General features: G+C 21.2%; 3 protein-coding genes across 5 annotated transcripts; 2 read left to right on the top strand and 1 right to left on the bottom strand.

Annotated features, from left to right (window-relative positions):
* Positions 1–1,366: 1,366 nt before the first annotated feature.
* LOC122714075 (thiamine transporter 2-like) lies at positions 1,367–5,171 on the bottom strand. The gene is made up of 6 exons (XM_043935096.1): positions 4,960–5,171; positions 4,385–4,769; positions 3,650–4,060; positions 3,204–3,396; positions 2,994–3,132; positions 1,367–1,575 (listed from the first exon to the last, which is right to left on the bottom strand). Exons 1-6 carry the CDS (start codon positions 5,080–5,082, stop codon positions 1,438–1,440), a joined length of 1,389 nt encoding a protein of 462 aa, XP_043791031.1. The 5' UTR covers positions 5,083–5,171; the 3' UTR covers positions 1,367–1,437.
* Positions 5,172–6,264: 1,093 nt separating this feature from the next.
* On the top strand, positions 6,265–8,540 carry LOC122714074 (transmembrane protein 43 homolog). 3 transcript variants are annotated; one of them, XM_043935094.1, is made up of 6 exons: positions 6,265–6,697; positions 6,889–7,071; positions 7,127–7,359; positions 7,512–7,722; positions 7,857–8,062; positions 8,152–8,540. In XM_043935094.1, exons 1-6 carry the CDS (start codon positions 6,683–6,685, stop codon positions 8,432–8,434), a joined length of 1,131 nt encoding a protein of 376 aa, XP_043791029.1. In that variant the 5' UTR covers positions 6,265–6,682; the 3' UTR covers positions 8,435–8,540. The 3 variants fall into 3 exon arrangements, with proteins under 3 accessions (XP_043791029.1, XP_043791028.1, XP_043791030.1); XM_043935093.1 differs by having other exon boundaries at positions 6,269–6,697; positions 7,422–7,722; XM_043935095.1 differs by having other exon boundaries at positions 6,280–6,371; positions 7,422–7,722.
* Positions 8,541–8,843: 303 nt separating this feature from the next.
* LOC122714063 (regulator of nonsense transcripts 3A) lies at positions 8,844–13,112 on the top strand. The gene is made up of 6 exons (XM_043935074.1): positions 8,844–9,145; positions 9,599–10,013; positions 10,107–10,258; positions 11,445–12,114; positions 12,200–12,495; positions 12,588–13,112. Exons 1-6 carry the CDS (start codon positions 9,023–9,025, stop codon positions 12,801–12,803), a joined length of 1,872 nt encoding a protein of 623 aa, XP_043791009.1. The 5' UTR covers positions 8,844–9,022; the 3' UTR covers positions 12,804–13,112.
* Positions 13,113–13,202: the final 90 nt, after the last annotated feature.

Raw genomic sequence — 13,202 nt, 5'->3', positions numbered from 1 at the left:
ATATATTTCTAAAATATCGAATGCGGCTATGGCACAAGATGCTAATACAAATTTAATATATTTTGATAAATCAAATAGAAGTCTTTATGAAATATATCCTGTACTGATTTCACCAAATTGGGTAAATACATCTATACATATATGTATATATATGCATGCTAGATGTACATGTATATAATATTATTATTGATCGCATAAATTTTTTATTATTTGAGATAATATAAAAATATGCATATGTAATTTATTTATAATTGCATATGAATAATTTGTAATATAATTAAAAATAAAAATATAAAATATTTAAATAAATATAGATACATAAAATTTTAAAAATTAGAATTCTTTAGTAATTATCATTTTTTAATTTTTTATGCAGATGTTACAAATTTGCTTAAAAGATACATTGTTATTGGATAAATTGCAGTCGCATATAAGCGATTGTAACAATTATCCTTGTATGTTTTCGAAAGTCATCGAAAATGAATCAATGAAATCTGTTATATCTATAATACGAAATGATACAATGGATGATATATTCAATCAGGAATTCAAACAAAGTATACAAGATTGTTTAGTATGGTGGAAATTATTCAAACATTTTAACAAGAATGCAAATCCTCGTCGCGAATTAGGAAGATGTTTGTTTCAAACGTTCTCGTCTGTAAGCAATTTTCTAAATAATAAAAAAAAAAAAAGTAACTTAAATAAATTAAATAAAAACAATTTTTATTATAAAGAATTATTTTATTTTTTCAGAAATGCAGAGAATCTGTTTTGGATAAAGTAAAATTACTGTTAATTACCACAAAAGAAGAATAAAATATTATCTAAATTGAAGTAAAAGGATAATTGGAAAAGAATGGAAAAAGAATATTAAAAATATCTTATAAAAATATTTTTTAATAAAGAATAAAATTTATATATTTTTTATATTTGTTAGATGTACATATATTTGTCATTTTTACATTTATACAATCATATACCACAATTTAAATATCTATAATGTGCTTATATATTTTCTATCGTATTTTTTTATTAATTTTTATTAATTTATCATCTAATTTAATAGTTTTCTTTATTTCATATTATAATATAATATACATAAGAAAAAATTAGAAATGGATATTAAAGTAATAATGTATAAGTTTTATCAATATTGATATATGATAATACATAAAAATAGTCAAAATCAACCAGATGTTGAAATCAAAAAATTCATTTGATATTTTTAACATTTAAACTTATTAAAAATATAATTAAAATTAATTAAAATTTGTTAAAATTTATATTATAAAAACTGATATTGCAATTTGATAAACTATTTTTAATTATTATATATCTAAGTGACTCTGTTATAAATTTTTAAAATAAATTTTTATTCGTTATATTTTTAAAAATTACAATATAAATTAGAATTTAATAATTTTACTAAATTATTTAATCTTCAATACCTCTGCTAACGTTTTTCCATATTTTAAAACCTATACCTTTCTTACAATGTTGTATAATGTTTATAATACCTATTATTGTATAAAATATTGATATAACAATAAAATAACCACCATAAACAAAATACTGAAAAAAAATATATAGTAAGATACTAAATATATAGTAATATTACAGATAAAAATTTAATTCATTAATAGAACTCATAAAAAGAAATGTAAAAATTTTAATCAATATGTATTTGAAAAGTTGTTTGCTAATATCAAAATTTTTTTAATTCATAATTTTATGATACCATTTTTTATAACAATAATAAAATAACAAAATAATCAAATATGGCCAATTATTAAATATCATATATATATTTTTGTTTCTTATTATATTATTATTTCAATATATTTATTTATATTAAGAAAAATTTAATAAATCAAAAAAATAAACAATTTTATAAAAAAATAAAATAACTATATATGCTCCAGTAAAATAGAACTAATATGCAAAAATAATTTTCTAAAAAAAATGTTGTATGTTTTAAATTATGCATTTTATAGCGATGTTTTAAAAAAATATAATAATTTTTTATTAATGTAATAAATTATTATTTATTTTTATTATGAGATATTTTATATTATCAAAAGACTCATTTAGTGTCGATGTACCCGTAATTTACGCAACTAAATGGAATATATTATTACAATCAATTGTAATAAATTGTAAAGTTAATAATTATTCTAATAAATTGAAGTTGGTTTTTTGCAAAAAATATATTTTTATTTATAAAAAAATATAAAAAAACAAAGTTAATTTAAATTAATCGATGGAGTTAACATTTTTTTACCAAAATATATATCAAAATCACTATAAATGATATATATATAAATATCAATATGAAAAAATATATGAATTGTATCTGTGAAATTGAAATATTAAAGAGATTTTGTAAATTATTTCGTATTCTTCAAATAAATTAATGATATCATCATTACAGTTTTTTTATTCTGTAAATACTTGAGAAAATTCTTCTTATCAGAAATCTTCTGATAATTTATATTATAAAAAAATATATAATTTATTAAATTTTGCATTATATTAAATTAATATTATTAAATAATAATTCAATATTGCTGTTAAAGTTCAAAAACATTAACATTGTATAAATAATTGCATTATCAAATATGACACTTGTGGAAGTTAATAATATTATTATAAGTTGGAATACACTAATAAATAAAATATAACTACTAAATCATATATTCACAATATATACAAAATTAATAATTAAATTTAATAAATAGGAAATTATTTTAAACAAATAGCTAAACAAATATTATAATAGCTAAACAAATAGCTAAAAAACAAATATTATAGAAACAAAATAAATCAAATAATACCAAATATAAATAATTTCCAATGTAAAATATTAATATAAATTCTCAATCTAATATTTATTAAAATCTTTTTTACATATGTATTTTTATGAGTCCTATTATTATAATTTATATAATTATAATACATATTTTTAATTAATATTTAAATAACAGTCTTACCTGTAATCTTAGATCTAATTTTAAATTTCCATTTACTACTATAGCTGTTAATAAACTTTGCAATAATAATGCAAAAAAGGTATTCACACCAAATATTAAACCATAACTATCTTCTGATATACATTTTGCAACTTCAAAACTACAAATTGTACATATAAAATTATAATGTGATTAATTATATTTAATAAATAATTTTATATGAAACTAAACCTTGCAATGGTAACCATTATATGATAAATGTTTCCAAATATTATGTACGCAGCATATAATAACCAAATATTGTAATTAAATGAAGATAGCACTAACAAACTACCTTCCACAAATGACATAAATGATACTAATACATCTCCAATTAAAGACCAATTTAATGGCATCTTTCCAATACAGAAAACAGTGATTGTACCTAATTTACAAAAATAAGAATATTATAATTCTTATTATATAAACTTAATTATCTAATATATAATTATTATATTAAAATTGTATAAATATATAAAATGTTTAGATGATAAAAAATTTATTTAAAAAAATTACAACTATATTGAATCTTATTTATATAATTTAAAGTAGCATATTATTATTATTGTTATTTGTTATTCATTATATTATTTTACTTTATCTTTAATCTAATGAATTATATAAATTTATTTGTTCACCTATAATTGTATATAAGAAATCTATAGCTCCATTATAAATTCTATCTTCAGGTAATACTGCAGTTTTCCATAATAATTGTATGTAACTAATAACTTGTAAGTATCCACAAGTAGAAAATGACCACCATATCGACCATTTTATTACATGGCTATTTGAATATGCTCCTAAAAAATCTTTCCATAATAAAATATAAGCTTTTTTAACTTTATATATCAATGAAATATTTATTTTAGAAGAAGAATACTCCTTAGATTGTTCAGATCTTTGAAATATTTGATTAATATTATTTTGTTGCAGTATAATTTCTTCCTTATGCGTTAAAGAAATATGATTATCATTTTTTCTATGAAAATAAATGGATTGAGGAACTGAAGGTAAAAAAAATGCCCACAATGTTGCAAATATAAGAACTGAAAAATATAAGTTCATTTGATGAATTCAAAATTTAATTCAACAAATTATAATTTTTATTATTTTTAAATAGAATAGATATATAATATTAAGTAAATAAAATAAAATTAAAAATAAAATTAATTATATACATTCTTTGTAAATTATTTTTTTTAATTTTGTAAAATATTTAGCAAAAATAAAAAAATTTTTTTATTTAATTATATATAATTATAAATAAAGTTTAATATATAAGTTTTATATATCATTTTTATTATTTTATATTATGAAAATTGTAATTTTAATTTCATTGGAAATTTAAATAAATGTACAAAAATAAGTACCTGCTAATGTAATGTAATTTAATTGATGATAATCTAATATATCAAAAGATACTGTTAATTGTGCAACAATACCAGCCATACAGCGACCAAATAATGATGCTGCTTTTGTATGACTAGTTACTTCTTGATAATGTTTTTTATCAACTTTAGCATAAATATATGTATAATATGCTACTTCTGTGGAAAAAAATAAGCCATAAAAAAATTCTAAAATTTGCATAGTTAAAACATCTTGTCCAAATATTATTAAAAGAAAAGTAATAGCTCCAGAAATACCACATAAGATAATAATAGGCTTATATCTTAGAAAATCTGTTATCAAAAATATAATAACTAATGTTGCAAAATATGAATATGTGGAAACAGGAAATATTTCTTGATTTACCTAAAAAATAATGATAATTTTAATCTTAATCTTAATTTTAAAATTTTATCATAAATATGTTATATTATTTAATAATTATTAAAAATAAAAAAATTAATAATACATATAAAATTTATTTTATTTTTAAAATAAATAAACATATTTATTAATTTTTATAATTAAACATAATTATTACATATAACATATTTACTTGATCATCTGTAAAATTTTTCCATGGTCCTGTCAAATAATTAGTTACAAAAGACTCTGAAGGTCTGAACTCTTTAAAACAACCAAATATGCACAAAATACATGAAATTATTATCCACTTCATATTAATAACATATTTTTCTTCTTTGTTTTGATTTTATTTTTTGAAATATATTTGTTGTTTTCAATATTTTCTGTTTTTTTTTCAACATATTTTTTTTATCACATACTAATATATTTATCACATATTATAATTTATTATTTTCAAATTATTTAAAATACACATATATTATTATATTATATAGAAATTATAAATATAATCATAATAAATAATTGATTTTATTATTTTTATATTTTCAAACTTTTAAAATGTTTGTAATTTTGAATTATAATTTATTTTTTATCACATTAGAACTTTGATTTTATATTTATTTTCCTATAAAATTAATTTCATTAATACTATTTACTATTATTTTTTAAAATTTAAATATAATACAATATTATAATTAATAAAATTTTATATAATTTTCTATTTTTTTAAAATATCTAAAGAAATAAAATTTTATGAACTTATTGTCTATGTTGATCATTAATATATGACAATCTTAAATGACTTTATTATCAAAAAATTTGTAAACTTTATAACTCACAAAAACATTACTACAGAATAATGACAAACAATCATTCCACTTTCAACTCACTGCAAATACTGATCTAAATATTAAGATCAAATAAGATGATAGTGAGGGCGTGATAAATGAGGGCGCTATTGTTACTTTTATGAATTTTTCTTTATAACAATTTTTTAAAAAACTTGTAAATAATCAATTTTAATACTCCATTATAAGAATATAATTAATAAAATATATATAGGATGTCAATATTCATAGAATACTTTTGAAAAATTAATTTTAGAAACCAAAATATAAAAGTTAATATACAAAAATGTGATTTAATAATATTTAATTAAGTTATAACCAATTGAAGTTTGTTAGACAACATAGATAAAATATAAATAAGAGCCACCCGGTTTCCGTTGTCCCATTTTATTCTTGCATTATTTAACGTAAATTTAATTAAATTACTTACAACTTAATAAGTAAGCAATCAATCGATATTTTTATATGCCTTTTTATAATTTTCATGTTTTGATCTCTAAAATCGATTTTTTAAAAATGTCTTATAAATATACTAACATTTTATATATATGTGTGTATATATTAATCTTATAATTTACATTTATAAAAAATCTATGCGTAAATCTGAAATTCTGAATTTTCAACTTTTCTCTACGATTTTTTCAAAAATCCAAGATGGCTACACTGAGATGTAATACGTAACGATCTTATCAAATAATAAGAAATTGAAAAAAAACAAAAGTTTTGTTGAATTAAGATGGCTTGTATACAATAAGTAATAAATAGATCAAATATCATTATAATTTTTTACGCCCTTGCACGTGATTTATAATATCATTAAAGTTAGAATAAAGATTTACATACAATTGCATGAACTGAAATATATTTTATGCAATACATCAAATTAATTGAGCAATATATATTCATAGTCTAATTTTGAACATTAGTAGAACAGACACGATTAAAATGTATAATTGTATTATTATATACACATTTATTTGAAATTATGTGAAATAAAATGGTATTTTAAATATTAGTTTTACAAACAATTAAATGTTATCATTTTGTATAATGTAATCTATTAAAATGTATCGTGCAAATGTAAGCATAATTAATTTTATATTCGTTTTTCGTTTAAATTTTTTTTAATTTTCTGATTTTTTCTAAATATAATATTTCAATATATATCTAACATATTTTATAATATTATTATATTATTATAATATTTAATATTTAATATTTAATATTATTATATAATTTAAATAATTTAAATAAAAAATTACTTGCTTTAGCAAAATGGACAGCCCCAAAGGGCAAATACTGAACCTATTCATCAAAATCGAGTTAATGGAAGGCAACCTCCTCCTGTAAATATTCCAATAACAGTTTCTGAACAATTTAAAGAATCATGGTTAACTGCTATTATTGGACTTATTATGTTTGCAACTGGCATGTGTCTTTTATTTTGGAATGAGGTAAATATTTCATCATTAATTAAAAAAGAAAATTTTTGATTAGATAATATTACAGGGGAGAGCAGTGAAAGTAGCACATTCTTTGGATGAAGCTTTGCGTAATGTAGCTATACTTCCAAATGCAATGAAATTATTACCTGAATATGAAGGTCGTTTAATACATTTATCAGGTCCATTAAAAATATCAGAACCATTAACTGAACCTGATTATGGTGTAATTGTATCAAGTGTAAAATTAAAACGAAGAGTGCAAATGTATCAATGGGTTGAGATAGAAGAAGAAAGAAGGTAAATTATAAAATATATTTTCATAATAAATCAATTCTATAATTTATAATTTTGTATATTAGTTTTGGAGGAATAACAGAAGAAGAAAAACATTATTATTATACAACAGAATGGAAAGATAAACTTGTTGATTCAGATCATTTTTATATTAGAACTGGTCACCATAATCCAAAAGAAATGCCTATTAAAAGCCAAGTACAAGTTGCAGATGAAGTTAAGATTGGTGCATTTATATTTGGGATTGAATTGAAAAAAAAATTTAATGATTTTGTAGAAGTTACGAGTGATGAAAGACCTGAACGTAAAGATATTAAAATGCATTCTGGTTTATATTATCATAGTTCTAATTTATGGAAACCTAAGGTTATTATTTAAAATTATATATAAATTACATATATAATTACATATATTAATTAGTAAGTTATATTATTATAATATAGTAATATAATTATAGTAAATTAAGCAATATACATACACATTCACACATTTATTTATAGGTAGGTGATATACGTATACAATTCTCCTATGCAGGAAAAGGAGGAGATATATATTCTATAGTTGGTATGTTGCAAAAAGGAACTATTGTACCATATATTACATCACATGGAGAAGAAATTTTACTTCAAAGGAGGCATAAAATGTCAGTAGATCAAATGTTTCATTCTGAACATGTACACAATTATTGGCGTACATGGAGTATTAGGTAATTTTTTTTTAAAATTTAAATAATATATTCTGATATTTCTTTTTTTTTTTATAAATATTTTGTCATAAAATTACTAACTATTTCAGAGGACTTGGCTGGTTAGTTTTATTTTTGGCAGCAACATGTTTAGCAAATATATTAAGAACTGTAATTCTAAATTCAACATTCTTATGTGGAATTATTGCAGTTGAATCTTTAACAATGTCTGTATCAATGTCTATTAGTCTATTAGTGATTGGTTTTGCTTGGGTATGGTATCGACCAGTAATAGGTCTTTGTTTAGCATTAGCATCGATTTTACCATTTATTTATTCAACATTAACTTCAGCATCTCAATCTCAACAACGTGATAGTTATAGAAGGCTATGAATTTTTATTAAATCATTAAATTATATTTATATAAATATATTCATTTATATTTTCTATTATTATGCTTTTTTTTGCATAATTTAATATTAAATTGTAACTAATCTTAAAAAATATTGTTAATCATATTGTAAATTATTATGCAATATAAATGTCATTGATCATTTTAAATATTTAAAATGTAGACAATAAATTATTTTATGAATTTTAAATATTTTCGTATAATTTTACATAATACAATTTATTTCTAGATAAATTTTCCCTATTTTTAATCAAAAACAATTGAATATTCAAATTCGATAGCGTAATTTTTAATATTGTAATTTTAGAAATTAAATTTTTTTTTTTTTTTGATTTCCCTAGATGTATGTATTTTAAAATTCCCCAATGAATGAAAGTTTATTTTTCTCTATCCAATAGCTTTCTTACGATTTAGTGAAACAAGATGGCCGCGAAAACTTTGTAAACGGAAACGTTTATTTTGATGACTCGAAGAAAAATTACATGCTTTAAATATTATTTTTGATTAGAGTGTGTGTGTCGAATTGACACAAAATAAACTTGATTTATTAAGAAATTAAATAAATGTAGATGACAATGACTGAAGAAACACAACAGTCTGAGACTGCCGCACAAAATGAGGCACAAACTAGTTCTCCAGATGTTGGAAAAGTTAAAGATAGTAAAAAAGAAAAATGCCGACCTATGACAAAGGTATATTTTTCTAAAATGATGCTAAATATTTAGAAGTCTTTTATCAATTATACAAAATATTCTTTAACCATATACAATATTATGTGCGTAAAACAAAAATCGAAGTTTAATTTTCGATTTTTGAAATATTTATAACATAATTTGATAAAAAGATATGATAAAGATATGTTTATTTGATATATATTAGATAAAGATATCTGAAAGATAAAAAATAGCAAATTATATATATGTTTTATATAACAATAAATATGACTTTATTATTGAAAATGAAAATGTCATAACTACATGTCATGTGACATCTTTTTGTCTTATTTTTTGAATAAAAATGACAAAATGTCTAGTCCATATGATAATGATGATTTATATAAATTTTTATATTCATTATAAAAATGTCTAAATATATATTAATTCAATTTTAATCAATAATAAAATAACTAAAATATATATTTATAGGTAGTAATACGGAGATTACCTCCAACTATGACTCAAGAACAATTTCTAGAACAGGTTTCTCCATTGCCAGAAAATGATTATCTTTATTTTGTGAAAGCTGATATGTCTATGGGACAATATGCTTTTGCCCGTGCTTATATTAACTTTGTTGAACAACAGGATATTTTTATGTTCAGAGAAAAATTTGATAATTATGTATTTATCGACTCCAAAGGTACAGAATATCCAGCTGTAGTAGAATTTGCACCTTTTCAAAGATTACCAAAAAAAAGAACAGGAAAAAAGAAAGATTTAAAATGTGGTACAATAGAATCAGATCCTTATTACATAAGCTTCTTAGAAACTCGTAAAAATCAAGAAGCTGAATCTAATATATCACAACCAAAAACAGAATACTCATATCAACCACCTGATAGTAAGTAATTTTTTAATAATTGATATGTTGTATCATGAATTATATATGCAATGTTTATCTATAAATTTATATATATTTATTTTATTATTATAGATACACCAAAAAAAATTACAACCACTCCTCTTTTGGAATATGTAAAACAACGTAAACAAGAAAAGCAACGTCTCAGAGATGAAAAACGTGAAGAGAGACGACGAAGAGACCTAGAACGGCGGCGAACAAAAGAAGATCCTATCATATCTAAGGTGACACCACATCTTATAATGTGTTTAATTATCATTTTTGATTAATTGAAAGTAAACTAATTCAAATATGACAAATACAGTATAGAACAAAAAATTTATTAAGCAAATATATGTAATCAAAATTGTTTTTAGCGCACGCGCAATATATATTACATTTTAAGTATTATATTCTCTACTGTATTTGCTGATACTAACCTTTTCGCTCTACAGTCTGCATGTAATATTGAAGATAATCAGACCAAGTATTCCTTCCTTTCTACTTCCTCAACTGTCAAGTCAGAAGATATATTTTTTGATCATCCTACTGAAAATCTAAGTGTATCTCATGAATGTAAAGAAGACATTTCTGGTAGTGGTACTGCAAACATGATCCAAGCTAACAAAAATTCCTTAAATGTTCAACAGTTTTACAGAAATGAGAATACTGAAGTATATATAAATTGCGTTAGAAGTGTGCCTTATGTTAATGAACGTTGGCATTACACTAATAAACAACGAAAATTATTTTATATTTACGAAAAAAATTATAAAGAAAAAGATGCTAATTGCAGAAAAAATAATTACAATCATTGGAGTAACATTAAAAATAATTATATTTATAACAACACTAAATGCACTAAATGCACATCTTATATTAATAATAAAAATTATTTTTCTGTTTTATCAAAATCTCAATTTACTAATTTACATAAAACTTGGAAAATGCAAATACCAATGGAAGTATCAAAGTCAAGAAGTTGCAGTGCTATGTTTGATTATCATAAACTTTATCCTTTTAAATCTTGTGAAACAGGATTGCCAGGATATCGTAAAACTTCATGAAATAGGAACTGCAAATGATTAGCAGGGAAATTCATGTTATGTATTTATTTACTGCATGTTAAAAGGTCATAAGGATTAAAGATTTATTCATCACTTATGCGATTTAGTTCAATGCTATACACTGTTTCCATTTAATATTGTATCCCAAATTTATATACATTTATTAAGATGTAATTAATTTATTACCGTTTAATTTGTATACATTAAATTTTGTAAAAGAAACTGTTTTTAGAAAAAAAAGTGAAAATTCTGTGTTGCTTTATTATAATTTATTCTTTAAATTATGATGTTGAACTCTATTAAAATCTGTTAATATTAAAATAAAAATGTTTTACTTAAAATAAATATTTTAATTTTGTTATAGGTATTGAAAAATCAAGATCTTGATAAAGAAATGTGTAAAGATAATAAAGAAAATAGGGAAGAAAAGGATAAATTTTCGCCTAAAGATATAAAAAATCGTATTAAAAAGGACGATAAATTACGTGATAAGATATCACGTGATCGAGATTCTAAATCAATTACAAAAGGATACAGGGAAAGAATTGAAGATAGAAATAAAGATAAAGATATAAAACATCAAAGACGGCACGAGGATAAGAAGATATATGGAAGACGTGATGAAAGAGATGGTATAAAAGATGATAGAAGATTTGATGGAAAAGATGATAGAAAATATGATTTCAAAGAAGATATTAAAGATTCTAGGGAACGAAAAATAGAGGAAAAACGAGGTAAAAGTTATGAAAAAATGAGGCAAGAAAAAAAAAGACTTGCAGAAACCAAAAAACAGAATGTAGATTTTAATGTTGACACAGAAAATAATGTAAAATTAAGATGCGAGGATGAAGAATTTCAGAAAAAAGAATTTCAAGTTGATTCATATGAAAATATTAAGGAAAATGAAGAATCTATAGATGATAAAGAAGATATTAAAAACAGTAAAGAAAAAGAGAAACAGGAAACTAATGAAAAAAAAGTTTTAATAGAAGATTCTGTGCAAGATTATGAGATCAAAGAACAGAAAAAATCAGGTATAATTTTTATAATATTACAAATAAATATAATTTTTATATAAATATCTTATTTTTAAAGTGTATATAAATATATTATTTATAGATACTATATTATCTACTGTTGAAAGTAACAAAGATATTGAAAAATCAAAATCTAATGAAGATATTAATAAAGAAACTAATGAAGATAATGAATCTGAAGAAAAAAAGGATTCAAAAGTCACAAAGAGACGCAGTTCACTTGAAAGTGGAGGAGAAGGTGGTACAGGAGATGGAAATTGTTTAAGAAGGCATAAATCTTTGGATGGAGGAGATCAAAATAATTTACAGAAGACTGAAAATGAAGATAAAGAAAAAGATAAAAAGGATCCAAGATTAGAACGTCGAATTAGAAATAAGGTATTATAATTATTTTAACTGAAATATTAAAAGTGATATTTAATATTTAATGTCTATTATTTATAAAAATATTTTTTATTATAAAATAATAGGATCGTCCTGCTATGGAGATTTATCGTCCTGGAATGGGGAAGTTTAGTAAACAAAGATTAGAACGAGAAAAATCTAATACTAACGACGAAAGAGCATCACTTTCACAAAGTCCTACTCCAAATCTTAATTCTAGTAATCTTTGTAAATCGGGAAAACCTGGAACAGAAGTACGTTCTATGACGTTTAAACGTAGTATTAGTCGTGATTTGGTATAACGATAGCTAAATGCAAATCTCTTCCTAATATTAATGCGATATATGTGAAACTTAATATATAAGATTTTTACACTAGTCTTTCTCATAACGTACAATATTACATAGTATATTTATTGTACACAAATGCATAATAAAATAGTGTTTTATTTACTACTAATAGCCACAAATGTATAAAATTTTTGGAGTTATCTACATATAGAGATTTGATATATGTACATTACTTTATGTTTAATTCTTTTGTTGCAATATATATGTGATACATAATATTATCATTCATTACTTAAATGTTATATCAAGTGTTCATTATTTTCATTAAAATAAATATTTCTATGATAATATTTTAATTTTTATATACCAGTTGTTATATTTTTGTAATATTAAAAAAAAAAAGATTGAAAT

Source organism: Apis laboriosa, unplaced genomic scaffold, assembly GCF_014066325.1.
Source record: "Apis laboriosa isolate Shangri-la unplaced genomic scaffold, ASM1406632v1 scaffold27_cov151, whole genome shotgun sequence".
NCBI classification, from domain to species: Eukaryota; Metazoa; Arthropoda; class Insecta; order Hymenoptera; family Apidae; genus Apis; species Apis laboriosa.
The sequence above is the reverse complement of the archived record's forward strand: the minus strand, read 5'-3'. Positions and strand labels throughout refer to the sequence as shown.